Here is a 22,302-nt window from a genome sequence, read left to right as displayed (position 1 = left end):
ACTACCATATACCTTTCCACAGATTCAGCAACTTATAACCTTTTGTCATATTTGCTTTGTGCTGTGGTGTATGTATTTTCCACAGTGTTTGTGTATTTTGTAAGAATAATGATATTCCCTTATATAACCACAGTTCCATTATTCAGTTAATTTAATATAATAGTTTAATCTACCATGCTTATTCTAGTGTTGTCATTTGATCCAATATTGTCCTTTATATCTCTCAGCCTTTTTTGTTTTTTCATCTTGATTTTTTTTTTTTAAAATACCAGCTGGTTATGTGGTAGATGTGTCCTCAGTTTGGTCTCATATATTCTTATGACTAGATTCAGGTCACACATTTTTAACTATACATGATAATACATCCTTCTTGGTATCACATCCTAAAGGCATTACTTCCATTTTGCTGGCTTTTAGAAAGAAAGAATGATAGCTATCACTTCTTACAGTAAGCCCATGTGCCAGCCACGGTGGATATGCCTACACTTTTAACCACTAGACAGTGCTGCCCAGTGAAAATCACGTAGAAAGCGTGTGGTAACATCTTGACTTGCCATGTTAATTAAAACCCTCCTTTATGTCTTTTTGTTGTTGTTATTGGTACCAATGACATCATCCCCTGTCTTTTAGAGAGCAATCCTGAATCTCCAGTGACCATTACAGAGCCCTACCGGACCCTGTCAGGGCACACAGCCAAGATCACCAGTCTGGCATGGAGCCCACACCATGATGGAAGGCTGGTGTCCGCTTCCTACGACGGTACAGCTCAGGTACTATTGTATCCCTGATTCTGTGGGTTCTTCACTACATACTCTAACTGAAACTCTTTCTTCTTCTCCCCTGTGATTTTTCTGAGCATTCAGTTCAGTTCGGTTCAGTTGCTCGGTGGTGTCCAAGTCTTTGCGACCCCATGAACTATATCACACCAGGCCTCCCTGTCCATCACTAACTCCCGGAGTCCACCCAAACCCATGTCCTAGAGGGCATTTCATTAAACATATCTGGGCCCTTGGCAGGGTAAATTTGGGTTTTTTTGTAACTTAGGTGAAAGAGAATATTGATAGGAACTAGCTAAACTGATGTTTTTAAAGATTTCACTTTGACCTACTGTCAGTATGATAGACTAAAGTTGATGTGAAAAGTAGTCCTCCCATTCTGTTCTATCACAGAATGGTGACTATAAATCATGAAAAAAATACTTCTAATAATAACTCGGTAGCTCACATCTTCAAGTTCTCAAAAATAAAGATGAGATGCCAAGCCAGAGCTGTGAAGTGAGTTTCGGATATCAGAACCAGAACAGACCTCAGGAACTGGGGATCCATCATCAGTGATGGATGTCTGTCTCAGTACTGAGTGGTAAATGAGCTGTCTGCACAGAGCTGAGAGCCATGACTGGCTGCCCTTTGAGATGGAGACTGGAATCATTCAGGAAATAGCAAGGAAATTGATCATTTGCCCTGAGATAGAAGAATCATCTGTGAGAAATTAGAACCCTTGCATCACACATGTAGATGTGGGCTCTGAATTAGAGGTATCAGAATCCCCAGCCCAAAGATAACATGCAGTACTGGTTCAGGACAGTGAAATCCACAGGGCACCATGAAAAGCTTACTCCAAATCATTCCTATGGGAATGCCTCTATATCCCAGAATACAGAAACCTCCATTAGGAAATAGCACTTTCTGAAACTGCAAGTACAAATTACAAGAGGAAATAAGAGTACACAGATTTTTTTTTTTCAAAAATGTATACCAACGCCCCCTCAGACAATAGAATAACCAAAAATTATCTATTCTCTTGTGCGACTTTTGGTTTTAGGTGTGGGATACTCTCCAGGAAGAGCCTCTATGCAATTTCCGAGGACATCGAGGTCGACTGCTTTGCATTGCATGGTCCCCACTGGATCCAGATTGCATCTACTCAGGGGCAGATGATTTCTGTGTGTACAAATGGCTCACTTCCATGCAGGAACACTCCCGACCTCCGCAAGGTCAGTCAGAACCTGGAGCCTATAAGGGCTTGCCTCATTCCCTTTTTCCTTTCCTCAGTAAGTTATCAGTCATGCAAGGAGGACATTCATGGTGGGCAATAGAGCAGTACGGTGGGAATGGAAGCCTGGGCAAGGATAGTAGCCCGAAGAGGTCTGAAGACAACACCTGAATAGTAGCAAGTATACCTAGCACCCAGATCTTGTTTTCTAAATCTCAATCTCTTAAAAGGAACCTACCAGGGCTTCTTGGAGAAATGGCTAGTTCCAGGTTAGGCGGAAAAAATCTAAGGTAAGTCTGCAGCATCATTTGCCACAAAGGTATAACTGAGGTCATCTAAAGGACAAAGAAACCAGCTTGAAGGGGCTGGCTACCCAAATGTGAGATAATCTGAACTTGAAAATAATTAACAGAATTTCACTTCTGGCTGTAAGAGACTAACTGGAACCAGATTTTCCCACCCACCAGAAATAGCTAGAAAACTAAACAGGGTATATAAACAACTAGAAATGTACTCAAGAAATGAAACGATACATCCACATAAAGACTTATAAAAGAATCCTTATACCTTAATCTGTAACTGCCACAAATCAGAAACAACACAAATGTCAGCTGGTAAATAAACTGTGGTATATATCCTACAGTGGAACTATTCAGCAATAAAAAGCAAGTAGCTACTTATAAATACAACAAAATGGGTGAATCTCAAAGATTATGCCTAGCAAAGTAAGCCTGGCACAAAAGACTAAACACTGTATAGTACTAATATAGAGTATGAAATATTAGTATGAAAAATATATAAAAAAGAAAGAAAAAAATTTAAAAATATATAGAGAGAGTATGAAAAATTGTATTATCATACAAATTTCTAAAACAGACAAAACTAAACTACAGTGAAGCAAATCAGTGACTGCCTGGGGCTCAGGGCGGAGGGGAATCTACACAAAGAGGCATGAGGGAACATTTTGAAATAATGGCAACAGTTTATTTGTGGTGGTGGGTTACCTATACATCTGTCTAAACTCATAAAAACGTTAATAAATCTGGTATTTTTTCTTGTGTTAAATTATATCTCAGTAAGATGACTTGAAATCAAAAGATAAAAGCTTTCAAACTGAAAAAGTAAATAAGTAATAGTAAAGGATTAAAACATTAAATAGGAATTCTTGAGTCCGTACTGACCACTATAAAGTAACGGTGTAAATAAAGGACAGAAGCAAAAGTTCTTTTCAGCAGAAGGCCACCTAGTAAGTGTAGACTGAACGATGGAACTGAAAATTGCCCTTTGGCCATAATCATAGTAACAATTTTTAGTAAAACTAGTGGGGACAAACCTGCAAGGTACCACCCTCCTTATTCAAGTAACAAGTAAGTATTAGTCGCTCAGTCATGCCCGACTCTTTGCGACCCCATGGATTGCAGCCCACCAGGCTCCTGTGTCCATGAACTTTTCCAGACAAGGATACTGGAGCCGATTGTCATTTCCTTCTCCAGGGAATCTTCCCGACCCAGGGATCAAACCCAAGTCTCCTGCACTGCAGGCAGATTCTTTACCAACTGAGCTATAAGGGAAGCACACCAAGTAATCAAAGTGAACCACAGATAATGAGACAAATAGAAATTATGTGCTACCTCACAGACTGCACCAGGATAAACACAGCCTCACTGGTTTGTATTGCAGTTCAAAGTACATAACCTAAATCTAATCATGCAAAAGATAAAGCAGACCCAATGTGAGGGAAATCAGACAAAATATCCTGTGATCTTCATGAGTTTCTAGTCATGAAAGTCAAAATAAAATCTGAGCCTGTTCTAGGCTGAAGGAAACTAGAGATGTAACAAGCCAGTGCAACCTGTAGTCCTGGAGTGATTTCCTTTTGCTATAAAGGACACTTCTGGTGTAACTGGTAGAACTTGAATGAAGTGGGAATGAATAATCTATCAGTGTTAATTTCCTGATATTAATGGTTGTGCTGTGATGATGTAGGAGAATACCCTTCTTTGTAGGATATACACTAAAGTATTCAGGGTAAATGGGCATTGTGTTTATGATTTAATGAAATCTGAAAAGGGTTTGGTTTGGTTAACATTTTGATAATATAAGACTTCATTGGGAAGTGGGGAAAAGGTAAGAATGTTATCAAAAAGAAGAGCAATAAGGTTTTAGAGTTTATCTCCTAGAGTGCTTTTAACCCAAATATATACTTTAATCTATCCTTTTCTGAACTGTGACTTCTATAGGCAAGAAAAGTATTGAATTAGAGAAAAAGCGGCTCTCTCAACCTAAGCCAAAGCCCAAAAAGAAGAAAAAGCCCACCTTGAGAGTGCCTGTAAAGCAAGGATTATGTGACGGGAATGAAGAAGAGAGTGTCAAGGAGAGCCTGGGCCCTGTTGAGAATGGCGTGTCAGACCAGGAGACAGAGGAGGAAGCCCGCGAGCCAGAGCCACCCTGTGGTGTCACCTCGGCAGGCATGTAGCCGAATCTCCTGTTTCGCTTTCTGGCACTTAACAGTCCTGACCAGGAAACTAAGTCAGGTCTACCTTTGAAGTATTAAGGGAATCTAATGGATGATTGGGATGGAAATAGTAAAGTTCTCTAGAGAAAACTTACCAACCTGGGCAGGGTAAGACTGTGGGACAAAGTGAAGCTGGGGCAGCGTATACATAGAAACTTACAAGCAAGGGCACGTTTTTAAAGTTGTGGTGGCTAGAATCTTTATAATTTTCCTTAGATCAGTTAGTCAGAGTGCTAGGTGATAAATCTACAGATTCCTGGAAGGCAGTTTGAGAGGTGGGGAAAGGGAGACTGACTACCCATGCTTCCTGTCTGAAATATTTCTTATATTTGGAGTAATAGATAAAATCACACTGTAAAGACTGGGATAGCTCTTAATTTTTAAAAAGAACTAGATTCTACATTGTTCTCATCCAAACTTTTTTCTTTCTCCCCATGATGTAGTTTCTAAAGAACCAATTATCTGCACTCCAGCAGCCTTAGGTTTTGAAAAGTCAAAAAGCACCATTAATAACAAAGTCACTTTACTGAAAAAGGACGTACCTAAAGAGAAGCCAGGTTGGTATCTAATAACTAAAATAATTTGTTAAAGCATCCTCATTACATGCAAATGAAAGCTCAACAGAGTATGGTTTTTTGGTTTTGTTTTAGGTTTTAAATATTTGTGTTTTGATTTGGGGTCATTTTTTTAGTACTTGGAAGAACTGTCATTTTGTAGTTGTTGATGTTGGCTCAGAACCTCCATAGGGACTCTCTGTGTGTTGAAAACACTACCCCCAACTACTAATAATTTAATTTGAAAGCTTCCTTCTAAGAGTGGGAATGTTCTCTGCTCAGCAGTATTCCTCCAGTAGGTTGCGTACATAGTGGACATGCATTCAGTTTGGGGTTTGTAATCAGTTCTTCAGATGGTCTGTACTTGTATTACATTTCAGAAGCCTTAATCAAGAAGCGAAAAGCTCGTTCCATGCTTCCCCTGAGTACAAGTCTGGACCACAGATCCAAAGAGGAGCTTCATCAGGACTGTTTGGTATTAGCCACCACCAAACACTCCAAAGGTATAGAAATAAACTTCCCTGGCCCATCCGTAGTCTTCTGGGAACTGGCACATAAGTGCTTTTTTGGATGTTGAATGGATGAGTCAACAGACGTCCAAAATTGTTGTGTTTCTGCATCAAGCCTGCTGCGGCTCTGCACTCTGACCGCTGTCAACGTTCCCCAGCGCCGTGGAGACATACGCTCTGCTTTTCCGTTGTCAGGTTGTTGCCAGCCATCTGTGTGCTGGAATTGGTATAATGGCGGAAATATCTTGGTGTCAGTCAGTTCCATCAACTGCTTCTCCCCAGTAAACAGCATGTACACGTAGAAAAGAACATCATTTGTTTATTGGAAATAAACCCTTAATATGGCAGTTCCTTTAAAAATTTTTGATGGAAATTTTTGTTTATAGGTTTTTTGGTTTTAACTTTTTAATGTCCTCACTAACGTGTTATTCTGACATTACAGCAACTTTTTTTCTTTTTAATTTTGAATTTTATGTGTTGAAAAGGGATGCACATGATAAAATGAAATTCAAACAGTATAAAGAGAAAATAAATCTCCCTCCCATCCCTCACCCCACTCTTCCATTTCTCCCCTGAAGCCACTCTATTATCATTCAGTTGTCTTTTTCAAAAACAATCTATATTGAATCCCTCTGTGGAAGATCCTAGTTTACATTACAGACTTTGCTTGTTAGTTTTTTTGGTCTGTGTGTTTGTTTTTTTTTTTTACTGCATTTAAATACACTGAATTTGAGGTTGGCTTTTTAACATTCCTTCTTCCTTCCCACCCCCAAATCTTTCTTTGAGCAAACTTCAAACTAAACTGTCTTGTTGGATTTTGCCAAGACTGAGCCTAAAAAGCCTGAAGTATTTTCATATTTTGCTATCAGTAGAGGTCTCTGTTAGGGTACGTAAGAGCACAGGACTCTGTCTCAGAATCTGAAATGGGCATTACAGACATAGAATCAGAATTAACTGAACAGAAAACAGTAATGTATTAAATCACTTTCATCTGAATTTTTGTCTTTTTGAATTAGCAGGGCCAAATGAGGATGTGTCTACTGATCTTGAGGAAAGATTTCACCTGGGGCTTTTCACAGACAGGGCTACCCTGTACAGAATGATTGAGGTTGAAGGTGAGGCAGTCCAGTCAACACAATCCTGTCTATCTTTGTGCCTTCCTAACACTTTGTATGTACTCCTTTTATGGCTCCCATCTTGTGGCATGCAACGACTAGTTTTACGAGTCAGCTAACTAGGCTTTGAATTCTGTGTGCAAGTTCAGACACCGCTTGCTTACATCCATCACAGGACCCTAAACTTAGTGTTCATTCTGAGTGACTGAGTACAAGTGAAAGTGGGTGGGTGGACAGATGGCTGAGTGGGCTTCAGGCCCCACTACAAACACTCCTGGGAAGGGACTGACCCATCAGCGAGTGACTACATATTCTAGAAATTTATTCCTCTCTTTCATCCTGCCTTTCTTTTTCTAGAAGACAATACCGACAAATGTTTCTGAAACATCTTCCAAATATTATTTCTCCTCCAAACAGGAAAAAGTCACTTGGAAAATGGCCACCCTGAGTTATATCACCAGCTCATGCTTTGGAAAGGAGATCTAAAAGGTGTTCTGCAGACGGCAGCAGAAAGAGGGGAGCTGACAGACAATCTCGTGGCTATGGCACCAGTCGGTATGTTCTTTACCACAAAAGCTCTAGCCTCTCTAGGGTACACCCACTAAAGATAGACATTTTCTTGAAAGACAGTTTGGCCAAGTATAATGATTAGGTTTAAAATCCACATACCCTTTGACTCAGCAGTTCTAACTGTAGGAATTTAACTGTACCTACACATGCAAAATGACAGATAACATGGACCATGATCGCAGCAGTATCTGTAACAGCAAAGCTCACAAGAACCTCGATGTCTGTCAGTATAAGACTGGTTAAATCTTGTATATCTATACAGTAGAAACTCCTTCAGGTAACAAAAAACTGAGTATTCTGATATAGAATGGAGTTCCAAAGTTTAGTGAGAAGAATCTAGGTATAGATGCACAACATAATATTTAATACTCTGGCATTTATACATGTGTGGTTGTATATTCATAGACTGTTGCCAAAGGTTTCAAATAATAGTAATAATAGTTGTCTCTAGGGAAAGGAATTTGGCTAAGTCTGGGTAGGAGGGCTCCAGGATAACAAGGAAATTTTTATGCCAGGCCGCATTTTTTAGCTTTTTATTCAAGTCTGCAAAAGAGAGAGGGAGAGAAGTACACAGGTCATGAGTGTACCTGAATTTCACTAACTGAATACGCCCTTGTTAACTAGCACCTGTATCAAGAAATATAACATTATCAGCACCCTAGAAGCTTCTCTCGGGCACTTTTTCACTCAGTCTGTATAGACCCAAACAAGGGTAAGCACTATCTGACTTCCATACTCTTGTACATTTGAATGTTTTACTATTTTTTTATGTATTACATAATCAAAGAAACAGTTTATATTTCCAGGTATAGGGATGGGGAGAGAGAGATGAAACAAATGATCATAACAGCAACTTAATTACTATCTAAATGTTCTGCTTAATGCAGTGACTAACAACAAGCATTTTCCTTTTTCTTCCTAAAGCCGGTTACCATGTGTGGGTATGGGCCGTGGAAGCTTTTGCCAAACAACTGTGTTTTCAGGACCAGTATGTCAAGGCTGCCTCTCACCTGCTTTCTATCCACAAAGTGTATGAAGCTGTGGAGCTGCTCAAGTCAAACCATTTCTACAGGTCTGTATGACCCAACAGTTGGATGTGATATGAAAATAACCTATATAACAGTTCTGTTTCTTGACAACCACCATAAAACCTTTACTGTAATTAAACATCTCAAATGTATACAAATATTATGTTCACTAGCTTAACAAGATCAACACATCCACCACCTATACTTAACAAAATGTTAACTCTCAGCAATATTTGCCACTGATCTTTTTTTTAATTTCTTTATAAAGTATCACAAATAGAGAAAACAGCATGATGCAAATGAACAACTTAATGAATTATTAAAAGAGGAAATTGTTTAACCTGGGAGAGAAGAAGTATAGTATTCCAGACTTCGCTGAATTGCCTTTCCCCAGTTCTGTCCTCATCCCTTCTCTAGCAGTAACCACTCTGAGACTGATGCTGTTTAAGTTAATATTGTTTCACTGCAATACATATGTAAGTACAGAAAACAAAAGCAACAAAATATGTTTTCTTTTAAAATTTTTACTAGTATTTATTTTTATTTATTTGACAATTAAGACTCTTAGTTGCTGCACGTGGGATCTAGTTCCCTGACCAGGGATCAGACCCTAGCCCCCTGCATTGGGAGCTCAGAGTCTAAGCCACTGGACCACCAGGGAAGTTCCCAAAATATTTCTTATACACAGCATAAAACTGAGCTTTGTTTTTTTATCTAGTCTGACAGTCTCTGCCTTTTAATTGCAGTGTTTTAATGTAAATATTGGTGTGACTGATTTAAGTCTACCATCTTGCTATTTTTTTTTTCCTCTTTTCTTTTGGACTTTATCTCCAATACTGGCTTCTCAGCTATAATCCTTTATTTTCTTAATGGTTACTTTAGGATTTATGATGAGCATTTCTAATTTATCAGTTTACCTCCAATAACATTGTACCAGTTCTTGCATACGTCACCCTCTCCATTCCACTGTTGCTGTCGTATATTTGACATACTATGTACATGTTGTAACCCCACATTACAATGCTAGAATTTTTGCTTTAAACAATGAGTTGTCTCTTTAAGTTTTTTAACATTTTCTTATTTTTGCCCATATACTTATTGCCAACATTTTCCATCCTCTTATGTAGATCCAAATTTCCAGTTGTTATCAATTCCTTCTTTGCCTGATGAACGCCAACATTTTTTTTCTAGTGTGATTCCACTGGTGACATACTCCATCAACTTTTGTTTGTCTGTAAAAGTCTTTAATTTTGCCATTATTTTAAAGAATCTTTCAGTGGGTGTAGACTTCTAGGTTTCTAAGGTTTTGTCTTTCTGTGCATCACATATCATTCCATTTTTTCTTGGCTTGCACTGCTGACTACTGTATTTATTCTTATCTTTGCTACATAGGATTTTTTTTTCCTGTTTGTAGGACTTTATCCACCACTGATTTTTCAGCCATTTCATATGGCTTTGATGAGACTTTCTGTTTATCCTCTTCTGGTTTGTTGTCTTCCTTTAGAGCATGCTGGACACTTTTGGCAAGCAGTCAAGTTCCCTGCAGATCAGCTTGATCTTCTCATGGCTGTTTTTAAGCTTTTTTAGGGCAGGTGCAGAAAAATCCATACACTAGAATTAGTTTGCCCTCCTACCTTCTAGTATCTTTGCTGAATGTATTGTGTAATTCAACAAATCAGAACTAAATGTCAGGGTGGTCAAAACTTGTATATACGTCTCCTACCCTGAATGAGCCCTGGGAATTAGTCAGCTTATGGCTCCCTGATTATTCTTTGTCCAGCCTTAAGGCCTTTCCTCCATGTACAGCTTTGTGTTTAAACCAGAGACTCAACAGTATGCATAAGCACCACTGTGGAGCTCTTTCTCTGAACAGCTTCTGCTTCTTACTGTCCTGCCCCACAAATTCCAACTGCTTCGTCTCCATTCAGCCCTAACTATGAAGGCTCTGCTGGAGTTTCTTCTGGGAAGATGGTTTTAGGCAGAAAGCCAGGGCCAGGGCCAGGGTTGAGCTCACAGCATGTTTTCTTTTCTCCAGGATGACAGTCCTGTGCTGCTTCGTGTCCAATGTTTGCAAACATTTGTTTTGTACCTACTTTCTCCAGTGTTTTAATTTTGTGACAGGAGAATACATGTGGTCTTAGTTATCACCCCGTCATGGCTGGAAATAGAGGTCTTCTTAATATTGCTCTGAATCACTTTAGTCTAAAACACTGACTCCAGCTACAACTTTAGGTTGGATGCAAACCAGAAGTTGTATGTCATTTGGAAAATAGTAGTTCAGTGAGTTACACAGATCCTCCAAATGTTAACACATTTCATTAAAATATATATATAAAAAAATGACATTCCTTACTTCATCAGAAAAGTCTTTCTAACTTGGGGAAGCTGTCAGGTTCCCAGTGAGAGAGACAAGATTCCTAAAACTCTAATTTTCACTTGAAAGCTCAGATTTTATCACTGGCAACAGTACTGTTTTGGTTGGTTTCCATGAAATGATACGCTTACTTTGTTCATTCTTGAGAAAACATCTGCCAGATACTCAACGCTAAGTAACTATCGTTTGTATGTTAGTCATTCTTTCAAGAAGTAATGAGGTTCCATCAATATTAACCTGACATTTAGTGAAATTAATAATTTTTCCGGAAATTTACATTTAAAAAAAAAAAAAAAACACAAGAGCCACTACCTCCTGGATCCTTGCTCTGGGTGCCAGCAGTGTACCCACCATTGCTTTTGCATCATCAGTACAAATGTCAGCACAGTAAGAAAAGCAAATAATCTTGACATTATTATGAAAATAGTCTTGACCTCGTGAACCCCCCTGTAAGGGCCTTGGGTACTCCCAGGAATTCACAGACCACACTTTAAGTATTGCTGACCTAGGTGAAGAACAGGCGAAAAGCGCAGCTTGCACTTTCTAACTTGCCCTAAAATGCAGGAATACAGTTGTTTTATGGGAAGTTGGAGTAAGACAGACAACAGAGAAGGCGTAACCTAGAGCTTTCTTCAGATTGGCTCATTACCTCTTCTTGCCTCTAGGGAAGCTATTGCAATTGCCAAGGCCCGGCTGCGCCCAGAGGACCCAATCATAAAGGACCTGTACCTCAGCTGGGGAGCCATCCTAGAAAAAGACGGCCACTATGCCTTAGCAGCAAAATGGTAAGTCTGAGTGCACCCAGACAGAGAAGAGCTGCAAAGAGCAGGACAAGAGTGGAAGTTAGTTTAGAGGTGGGGGTGAAGTGACTAGCAAATTAAAAAGCATATGTGTATTAAACCCAGCTTCATTAAGATTCAGCATGGTCTACCTACTTGGTATTTACATAAGTCACCATAACTATTCACGAAATCCTAGTAGCGGATTCAGAAGTTACTCCTTTCTTCAGGGATGTCTTGCATCATTAAATCTGAAAAAAGGGAAGGAATGACTCTTTTGCTTGGGTTCAACTCAGCAGCTGCTGGGGTTCCTTCATGTCCTTAACCTCCATGATGCTGCCTCTGTTTCTCTGCCGTGCTAGCCTCAGCCTTCACAGGGACAGCCACAGGCAGTGACACAGCTAGGACCACAGGAAGCCATGCGAGTCAGAGTGGACAGAAAGAAATAATTCGACCCTCTGGGGAGCAGGAGTAGGCAGTCTTTTAATGTTTGGTTTTTCTTTTGTGTCTTAGCTATTTAGGGGCCACTTCCGCTTATGATGCAGCCAAAGTTTTGGCCAAAAAGGGGGATGCGGCATCACTTAGGACAGCAGCAGAGCTGGCCTCCATCGTGGGAGAGAACGAGTTGTCGGCTTCCCTGGCTCTAAGATGTGCCCAGGAACTGCTTCTGGCCCGGAACTGGGTGGGAGCCCAGGAGGCTCTCCAGCTCCATACAAGTCTAAAGGTCAGTCTTTTTGCCTCTCCTGCTTTTAGGAGGGAGCCCCAGATCCTCTCCAGTCACATTCCAAGTGCATTACCCAGTTGCACAAGCTGAGCCAATCTGGCAGGTATTCTTAGAAGTATCCAGCAAGCCCTAGCCATACTATCCCATCTAAGTACCCCAGGGCTTGCAGTTGCCATATTCAGAGTAAGAGATAATGTGGTTATCGACAGTGATTCTCATTGCTTAGCAGTTGAATAGCCTTTAGTCAGCTCAGCCCCTGTGCTTTCTTCATTGATGTCATCAGCACAAAAATGAAGAGGGAGATGGTGTGCTTTGAAGAGAGAGATAGATCAGCTTTAACAGAAATCACCGTGCTCTGCCTGTAGGAGCCCTCCTCAGCTGCATGCCATAGTGAATTTGGGTAAAATCAAAACATTCTGTTAGGGACTTCCCTGGTGGTCCAGTGATTAAGAATCCACCTTGCAGTGCAGCATATGTGGGTTCTATGCCTGGTCAGGGAACTCAGATCCCACATGCCACAGAGCAACTAAGCCTGTGTGCCACAACTAGAGAGTCCATGTGCCACGAAAGATCCTGTGTAACCACAACTAAGACCTAAAGCAGCCAAATTTAAAAAACATTTTTTTCCATTAAATCTTTTGTTTCCATCTGGCTAAAAAATCAATAACTTTTTCAATAAATGTCTTTTCTGACATATCAACATTGTCTTTTTCGATATATCAATACTGTGATGATCTTAAAAGCCTTAGCAAAAACAAGTTTTGAAAACATGTAAACATTTGATTCATTTTAGAGAAGTTTGCTTGTCAGATATCATATGAACTTTTTTAGTTCCTCTGTCCCTTCAGGAGAATAACTGGGCCAAACGACAGTTCCTAGCTGAATGTCCAAAGCCCAAGAAAAACACTAGGTGAGGAGGTAGCTTTCTGGGAAGTGCAGAATAAACGTGGAGGCAAAGGTGGAACATCTTCAAAGATAGTATCACGTGGCACGTTGTTTGCAGAGTGACCAAACAGAGAGAGACTAATTTATCTGCCACCACCACCACCACAACAAAAAAAAGTTTCCAGAATGGTTATTTAGCACTTCTTTCTTTTTCCTCTTACTATCCTTAACAAAGCAAGAAGACTGGGCCTTTTGTCTGTGTTCTGTTGTATTCCAGTTGGTTCCCTCTGTTAAACCTACTTGGATGTAGCCCCTGACCACTGCCCCAGGTCTCAGACCCACACAGCTCGTCTGCTCCAGCACTTCTGCCCATGATGCTTTAACTTTTGTATTCCTTCATCTGAAGTCTGGGCGGAGGAAGGAACTAGATAGATGAGTCCAGCCCATCTTTTCTCACACTGGCCACAAATCTTAAGTGGCTGGCCCATATGTGGCTTAAATATCAGTGAGTAGGGCTATAGTTAGGGTTTCATGTTATAAAATATGGTTGCTTGAGCTCCAAGAACTGTGGGTAGGAATTCCCAAAAAGGCTAGGATCCCAAAGATCCTAGAAAAATCATCTATTAGATCATCTCCTCCCTCCCCTCCACCCCCACACGCAAGACTCACATCAGGTTGGCAGCCCACTGAGGGGGTATGGTTGCTGCAGATACAGAGGGGGAGAATCTGAGAGATGGGGAAAGTCCTAGATAGTGGAGCCCTTCCCTGTTTAACAGTTCCTCTCCTTTGTTTTTGGGTTCCAGGGTCAGAGATTGGTGTTTTGCCTTCTTGAGCTACTGTCCAAGCACCTGGAGGAAAAGCAGCTCTCTGAAGGCAAAAGTTCTTTTTCTTACAATGCTTGGCCCGCAGACAGCGAAGGGTCCTTTGTGGAGAGGGTGACTGCAGTGTGGAAAAGCACCTTCAGCCTCGACTCCCCAGAGCAGTACCAGGCAGCATTTCAGCAGCTGCAAAAGATCAAGTACCCATCTGCTACAAGTAACACTCCCTCCAAACAGGTATGCCTTCTGCCTGAGCTTCTGATATTAGTCACTCAGTAGTAGGACTTCTCTAACCCCTGTCTAGTATAATAAGGAAACATGGAGAATGCCAGTTTGCATTTCAGAAAAGACTAAGCCAGGCCCAGGAAAGTGGAAAGATCCCTTCAGGGTAATTAGAGCCCTTTATCTCTGAAGTTAGTCTTTGACCAGCATTCCCTTCTAAATGAAAAAATAAACAGTCTGAAAACAACAACAACAACCAAAAAAAAGCAGATAATAAGTACCCATCAATTGGAATTAACAGATATTCATATTCTGTCATTTTTGCTTCACAGAGTCTTTTGGTTTGGTTTTGTATATTGTGCTTTTAGTTAAAGAAATACAACCAAGTCGAAGTCCCTCAGTGTTCCCTTGCCCAGTCCCATTCCCCTCCCCTAGCTCACCAGCATTTTAGCCCCTGCATCAGACCATGTGTTATTTTGTGGCTTGCTTATGTGACCGTTGTTTATAAAATCTGTCCGTATTGATAGGAAGAGAACAAATCGATTCATTACAGCTGCTCTACTCATCCTATGAAAACATCTCAGTTTATCCACTTTTTTTTTTTAATGAGAAACATTATTATATTTTTGAGGAACGAGATATTCTCAAGTAGTATAGCACTCTGGAAAACTGTGTGGCTGTTTCTTATAATTAAACATATATGCACGATGACCGAGCAACCCCACTGCCTAGATATTTCACCAAAAGAAGTGAACTCAGGTGTCTGCACAGTCTAGTACAGAAACGTTCATAGATGGGTTCATATAGCCAAACAGAAACAACCCAAATGTCCATCAGCTGGCAAATGGGTATACAAACTACAGTATTTCCACATAGTGGAAAACTATACAACAACAAAAAGGAACAAATTACGAATGCAAAAAGAGTATCAGTGAATCTTGAAAGCACTATGGTAAGTCAAAGAATCAAGTCACAAAAGACTACAGACTCTACTGTTCCATTCATATGAATTCTAGAAAAGACAAAATGATACTGGCAAAAACTTGATCAGAGGTTGCCAAGGGATGGGGAGAGGGGAGGTGACTGCAAAGGGGTTTAAAGTGAAAATATCATATCCTATGTCTTGATTTTGATGGTGGCTATATTAAATGTATGTATATATACATATGTTTGTCAGAACTCATCAAATTGCACACTTAAAATTGAAAATTTTCTTAATTACACTCCAGATTTTCTTTTAATTATAAAGCTTTTAATTCCAGAAAAAGTTTAATTAAAACTTTTTGTTTTAATTAAATGCAAATATCAAGGCATTTTCTTAGCCTGAACAGACTTTAAAACTAGACTGTATATTGCTATGCAACTAAATATGAATGTTTCCAATGAGGAAGCAAAAATGGGTGGTGGGGATAGGAGGATTTTTCTTAAATGTGAACTGTATGTACTTTCCAAATGCTGTAAATAGGAGCATTTCTGGTGTCATCCCAGTGCCTGGTGTGCAAAGATGTTTACCTGAGACTCTGGCTCTTCTCTCCAGCTCCTGCTCCACATTTGCCATGACCTGACCTTGGCAGTGCTAAGCCAGGAAGCGGGCTCCTGGGACGCAGCTGTGGAAGGACTGCTTCGGGCTGTGATCCGGAGCTACGACTCAGGAAACTTCACCATCATGCAGGAAGTGCACTCAGCCTTTCTTCCGCAGGGTAAAGGAACCCCAGCCCCACTGGGGGCACACCCACTGAAGGATGATATAACCACTGCCAGTGGTGTGGCACCAGGAGTACATAGGTTATTGAAAGACATAGATGAGCCATTGTGTCATTTAGTAGAAAGTTTGAATTCTCTTACCCAAAATCCCAAGAGGTAGTTAGCGTGACTGAGCTGTTTTCCTTTACTGGTCCTATATACTTTCTCCTACACATAGCTAGAGAGAGAAATAGCAGTGTACTCACAAGTTATAAAGAATGGAGAAAACATTCCTTGAGCTACATAACTGGTCACTGACCTAAAACATTAGGGTTTTTCAGAACACAGTGGCATCTTAGCCCCAGAGCCTACAATGGGACTGATGAAATACTTCTTTCTGTCATGCTTTACATGGCTTGGAGCAATGAGGACACTGTCTTAGGCCAGAAGCTCTGGCTGACTTTTGGTGGAAAGCATGCGGTCCCACAGATCACTGCCGTTCTTTTTCTTGGGATCTGGCTGGCCTCTTGGGTTACAGGGAACATGTGGGCATGAAATCAGATCTCTGGCAGACAAAGAAATAAACAACCCTAAATCCTTTTCTTCTCTTCTAGGCTGTGACCACCTAAGAGACAAACTGGGTGATCATCAGTCTCCCACTACACCAGCTTTCAAAAGTCTGAAGGCCTTTTTTATTTACGGACGTCTATATGAATTCTGGTGGTCTCTCTCTGGGCCTTGCCATGAGTCCAGTGTCTGGGTAAGAGCTGCTCACAGAAGTAAAACCTCTACTGAACAGAGCCAAGAGGTTGACAGTGTCAGCCCTGAAGAAACTGACCCCAAAGTTTCCCAGCCAGAGCCAAGCAGGACTCCAGAACTAGACGTGAGACTTATAGAAGAAAGTGAGCAAATGCAGAACGCTTGTAAGGAGCTCTTGTCAGAAAAGCATGCTGACCTCCAAAATGCACAGAGAACTGTTGCTGAAGTCCAAGAGACCTTGGGCGAAATGATCCGCCAACACCAGAAGAGTCAACTCTGTAAATCCACAGCAAATGGCCCTGATAAGAATGAACCTGAACAGGAAGGAGAGTCCCTCTCTCATCCTCAGAACCAGTAAGTACTGATTCAGTACGTTGTGGAACTAAAATCCCCTGCTCGACTCTCACATGGTACTTGGTGAGACTGATCGGGTCACTTGGAAGCCCCACAGAGCAGTCATTAAGGCACAGGCTTTGGGGTCAGACGTGGGGGTCCAGTCCTGGTCCTGCTCAGTGACCTCAAGAGTCTTAATGTCTCTTGAGCTTTAGTTCCCTTATCCATAAATGGAGTACCAACCCTAACCTTGCTTGTTTTGACAAACAGAATCACAAATATTGTTAATAAAATAGTACAATGAAACCCTTTTGGGCAAGATTCCCAAAAAATCAGTCATGTAAAATAGGGAGTTGCAACATTACATCATTAATGAAAACCACAGTTTTTCTTCTTTTGGCCACCCTCCCTGGCTTGTGGAATTTTAGTTCCCTGACCAGGGATTCAGTCTGCGCCCTCAGCAGTGAAAACACAGAGTCCTAAACACTGGACTGCCAGGAAATTCCCCAAAACCATTGTTTTTAATTTTTCAGTACTATCCCAAAAAAACACACAAAAAGGGTAGTATATAGAATTACACACCAAACTGTAAAACATCCCAAATGATCAGATTGCTGCAGTGTCCTAATCACATCTTTTGAAAATAAGGGCCAGGTAGATGATCACTGATCACTTTAGAGCCCCTTTGTATTGTCACAGGGTACTTGGCTGTGCCATCTGCAGTGATTAGCAGTTACGGATTAGTTGTTATGCTGAGTACCTTTTACCTTATGTTCCCGCCAGCAGAGGGCCTAAAATATCTTAACTAGTAGTTAATAAATTTATAGCTATTATTACAAACTTTTAAAAATTAAAATTACATTTGTTGCTCTAAAAATACAATTGAAATCTTGAGTCAAAGTTCTGAGTACTTCTCTAGTGAGGTAAACTCTAAGCAGCACTATACGTTTGGTTTTAGTAATAAGAAAAACATTAAACAGTTCTCTAACCAGCAGCTCTCAACCTTTGATCAGAGGGCCCCTTTGAGAAGTTTAAGACACTCTTCCCAGAAAAACGTGCACCCATACACCCCGAGGGTAGGGACACCTGCTCTGTCCAACCCATTACCCAGAGAAATCCAGGCCCTCCGCACTTGGCTGCAGGTTGAATCCCCTGAAGAACCTTAATTCTTCCTGCAGCTGTGTGTCTAAGAAACGGGAATTTGGAAAGTGGTGAGGAACAATAGCGCGTTTTGAAAACTTTATATCACGTCACATTAAATTCCCGTCTCTTAGCCTTAGTATTTAAAGATAAGAGTTAAAGACCCAGGTGACAAAAGTAATTTACAACATAATGGATTTAAAAGTTATGTGCAACAAGACATATGACTTGTAACTTTTCTTATTATCACTAGTAAAGAAGAAAAAAATGAACCAGTTTCTTTGCCTGAATTAACCAAAAGACTTACAGAGGCAAATGAGAGAATAGCTAAGCTTCCTGAGAGTATTAAGGTAAGATATATTAGCAGTTCATTTGGTAAAATATTACTTTCTGTATTAGCAATTGACTACACCAAATTCTTTAATGTATCTGAATTCTGTACACATTTCTGTATATTTAAAAACTGAGGATCTAATTGCCTTTGGTGAGCTATAATGTTTTGTGAGAATAGAGTGATTGATATCCCAAACAATTTTATACCTCAGCCTTCAGAGAAATCTGTTAGGAGGTAAAGTAAAATGGTAACATGTATTTGATTGTTTACAAATGGATAGGTACGTTTGAATGTGACCCCTAGTAGTAACAGAAGCATCATGTTTTAAATTCATTTGAGTAGGGCTCTTCTTAGAAAAAGATTGTATCGTTTGAGGATATCCCAGTTTTGAGTATCATCTCTCCTTAGAGTAACTGATGAAGAGTCTTAAGAGAGAAATGGCTCAGCCACACCAGGGATATGTCAGTAGCAGAGGCTGAGTCACTAGTGACTTCTGTGCAGGTGTACAGAGCTTTTGTTTGGCAAATGCTTCCTTGTTTATCCCCGTGTCATCTTTCAGACCTGGCCTTTCCCAGACGTGCTGGAATGCTGCCTCATCCTGCTTCACGTTGGGTCCCAATGTCCTAGCTTTGTGACCCAGGAAATGCAGCAACAGGCTCAAGAGCTCCTTCAGAAGTATGGCAACACAAAAGTTTACAAACGACATTACCAGACCCTCTACGCATGAACTTCCAAGGATCTGTAAGAAAGCCAAATCTGAAACATCCAACACCTTTCACCTCTGCATTTACACTTCACCAGACATTCACTTTGATCCCTAGATATTTCTGCAGTGATCCAAGTAATACAAATGAGGGTCAAGTTTGAATCAACTCTACGCTTGGACCCAGTGAAATCTGACTCTGGACTCAATTGTAGTTTCCTACTGGAGGAAAGATCATGAAAAGCCAGCAGTAGTTACTCAAGAACTAACACCTGCTAAGTGATTGCCTTACGCAGGTTTCACCCAAAGAGGAGAAACTCTTTCAGTCACCCAAAGTGTTATATTCTTAAACACAAGCTACCTTTATAAATGCTTCGCCTGATCATAAACATGTCATTCTGGTTTAAGATACAACTGCTGCATATTATGACTACTGGTATCATTTTTTTTAACTGTTTTTGTTAATTTGGGTTCACTTCTACTCTTTCAAAGACTGAAGCTTGAATGTGAAAGAGGTCTTACCCATCATGCTAACTCTACCCTTTGTCTGAACTTCAGGCCAGAACTTTGGTTTCAGTGGGTAATGGAATTGCTTATTTGAACAAATCACTGACTAACACTTTAGAAGAACAAATAACTAATTCAGATGTGACTTACCCCTTCAGTTTTATAAGAAATGAATGGTGATCAAAATAGCTCAGGATGAAATGACTGTTTCATTGGTTCTTAAACTTTTTTTTTTTGGATCATAGGGACTTTTTGAGAATTAAAGCCACAGATGATCTTTGAAGAAAAATGCATACTCCTCATTTTGCATATGTAACTTTGGAATCACTGGACTCCAACTTTAGCATAAAAGGACCTTATATACTATTTAATTACAAATCCCTGTGGGGGGTTGTGGGGGGTTTATTGTTTGGTTTTGGTTTTCTGTTGTTATTGTTTTCCCCTCACTAATGAGCATTTTCTTAAGATCTGTTCTTCCCATTGGTTATTTACATAGCTGAAAAATGTCAGGAACAGATGTTTCTATAATATCACAATTGCTATAACATAAAAACCGGGCAGTTTAGGGTGAGTTGAGCGGGAGCATTTTCCCAGTACTATTTTCTTTTGGGGATTCATTGTGAAAGCTTTCCTGCTCCAGTGTCCTATTTATCTGTCAATTATTTCCAAGGGTTGGGGTTGTTGTGGGCAAGAATGAAATTGATTACAGAAACTCTCTAGGAAGGAAAAATAAACTTTTCCTTAGAGGCAGTTTTCAGAGATCTGACTTACTGGGATTTGTTTTTGTTTTTTTATTAGACCTAGCTTTAGGATTTTAAAACCTTAAATCCAAAAAAGGAAATATTGTAGAATTTAGATCCTCATAGTTCTTTACATAGGTACGTGAATTTTAGGAAGATGTATGAAGAATCTTTGTAGCAAAGTGGAGAACTAGGTACCAGTTCTACAGTCTTTGTTAAAAGGAACAAATGCTTCACTTAGAGAGAGTAAAGAGCAGTATTATTAAACTAGAAATTTCTAAATTCCTTCATGATTCGCCAAAACCAGCACCTCTGGGTAGGGGCACCCTACATCCTCCTTGATCCCTGCTTTGGTGAGAACAAGTATTGCTCTACAACTAAGCAAGGAGACTTCCAAAAGCAAAGATGAAAGAAATTACACAGCGCCATTTCCTCTCAAACTCCTTTTTCCAATGCCAGATAATGTATCAAACTATTTCGGGAGTTGGTGATAGGCAGGGAGCCCTGGGGTGCTGCAGTCCATGGGGTCACAAAGAGTCGGACACGACTGAGCGACTGAACTGAATTCTAATTTGAATACATGATTTTCATTTCCATCTTCCTAATTATCAGAACCACAGGGAGGTAACTCAAGCTTTCTGAGTGGATAAGATACATCACTAAGCAACTAAAGATTTAGTTTTGGTACTTTTACCCCACCCAAACTAACTTTTTCTCTAATATAAACCACCATCCTATTACCCAGAAAGCTGCACCCACCTCTCAGTATCTGAACCTGCTTACTTTTTCTTTTTTTGTCGCATGGCTTGTGGGATCTTAGTTCTCCAACCAGGGATCAAACCTGGGCCCTCGGCAGTGAGAGCACCATGTCCTAACTACTGGACCTCCAAGGAATTCCCTAAACCTGCTTTCTTATTACTAATTCACCATTCTTCATATACCAATGACTGGTATAACTTACAAATCAAATCTTGTCTACTCCTAACTAAAAAACTTAAGTATTTTCCCATTGGTACTGGAAAGCCCTGCCTAATCCTAGCCCTTACCTCTCAGCTTTCTGCCTAGATGTTCTCATCCTTGCTTCAAGACTCCAGTCACACTGGTCTCTGAGCTGCCACCAAGTTCTCTTGTCATCTCAGGGATTTCTGCCTATGTTGTTTCTCTGCCTGGTCCAGTTATGCTCATCTCTTAGATCTCAGCTTAAAAGTCCTCTCTTGGGGACTTTCCTGGTGGTTCAGTAGTTAAGACTCTGTGCTTCCAATGCAGGGAGCATGATCAAGGAACCAAGATCCCACATGCTGCACACCACAGCTGAAAAAACGTCCTTTCTCAAAGACTGTCCTTCGACTTCAACCTCAGGTACATCAATATCCTATACTTTACAGCTCATAAATTATATTTTTGTGATTTACTATCTGGCAACACAGGTAGACTGTAAACTCCAATGAGGATAGAGATTGTTTTCCATTTCCTACTTTATCCCTAGCATGTACTTACAATGTCTAGTATCTAGTAGGTGCATAATTCAGACTTATCCACTGAATAAGCTGGGAAACTGAAAAAATGCTCATTAATAGCTTGGACTTAAAGGATTCTAAACAGCGCTTTCATACTAGCACTGGCTGACAACCAAGGCTTGTGAGTGGTAGTCAACCTTACTGCCTTAGCAAACCACAGAAATTCAATAACTGGGATTACAATAGCCCCTTCACCCCCAGCCACGATGTCACTTTCCACAGTTTCAGTTACCCCCAGTCAACAGAGTCCAAAAATATTAGATGGGAAATTCCAGGAATAAACAATTCATAAGTTAAACTGTGGCCATTCTGAGTAGCATGAAGAAATCTCACAGCCCTCCCAGTCCATCCCACCAAAACATGAATCATCCTTTTGTCCAGCATATCCACACTGAATACACTACCTACCCATGAGTATATGAAGATTACAAATCATACATTATAGGGTTCAGTACTACCCATGGTTTCAGGCACCCACTGTGGGTTTTGAAGCATTTCCCC

At 40.3% G+C, this 22,302-nt stretch overlaps 1 protein-coding gene across 2 annotated transcripts in view; it reads left to right on the top strand.

Annotated features, from left to right (window-relative positions):
• GEMIN5 (gem nuclear organelle associated protein 5) overlaps window positions 1-19,747 on the top strand; it is a 38,492-nt gene extending 18,745 nt beyond the window's left edge. For both annotated transcript variants that reach the window (XM_068980243.1, XM_068980242.1), the window contains exons 14-28: window positions 631-770; window positions 1,822-1,993; window positions 4,233-4,460; window positions 4,951-5,064; window positions 5,442-5,564; window positions 6,590-6,685; window positions 7,103-7,240; window positions 8,180-8,327; window positions 11,323-11,442; window positions 11,950-12,160; window positions 13,849-14,100; window positions 15,623-15,785; window positions 16,383-16,883; window positions 18,253-18,350; window positions 18,894-19,747. In XM_068980243.1, the coding sequence (XP_068836344.1) occupies window positions 631-770; window positions 1,822-1,993; window positions 4,233-4,460; window positions 4,951-5,064; window positions 5,442-5,564; window positions 6,590-6,685; window positions 7,103-7,240; window positions 8,180-8,327; window positions 11,323-11,442; window positions 11,950-12,160; window positions 13,849-14,100; window positions 15,623-15,785; window positions 16,383-16,883; window positions 18,253-18,350; window positions 18,894-19,061 (2,672 nt within the window). In that variant the 3' untranslated portion in view covers window positions 19,062-19,747. The remainder of the gene's footprint in view (window positions 1-630; window positions 771-1,821; window positions 1,994-4,232; window positions 4,461-4,950; window positions 5,065-5,441; window positions 5,565-6,589; window positions 6,686-7,102; window positions 7,241-8,179; window positions 8,328-11,322; window positions 11,443-11,949; window positions 12,161-13,848; window positions 14,101-15,622; window positions 15,786-16,382; window positions 16,884-18,252; window positions 18,351-18,893) is intronic.
• Window positions 19,748-22,302: the final 2,555 nt, after the last annotated feature.

Source organism: Capricornis sumatraensis, chromosome 9 (assembly GCF_032405125.1).
Source record: "Capricornis sumatraensis isolate serow.1 chromosome 9, serow.2, whole genome shotgun sequence".
NCBI classification, from domain to species: Eukaryota; Metazoa; Chordata; class Mammalia; order Artiodactyla; family Bovidae; genus Capricornis; species Capricornis sumatraensis.
Note: the sequence above shows the minus strand (reverse complement) of the source record. Positions and strands in the feature narration are given on the sequence as shown.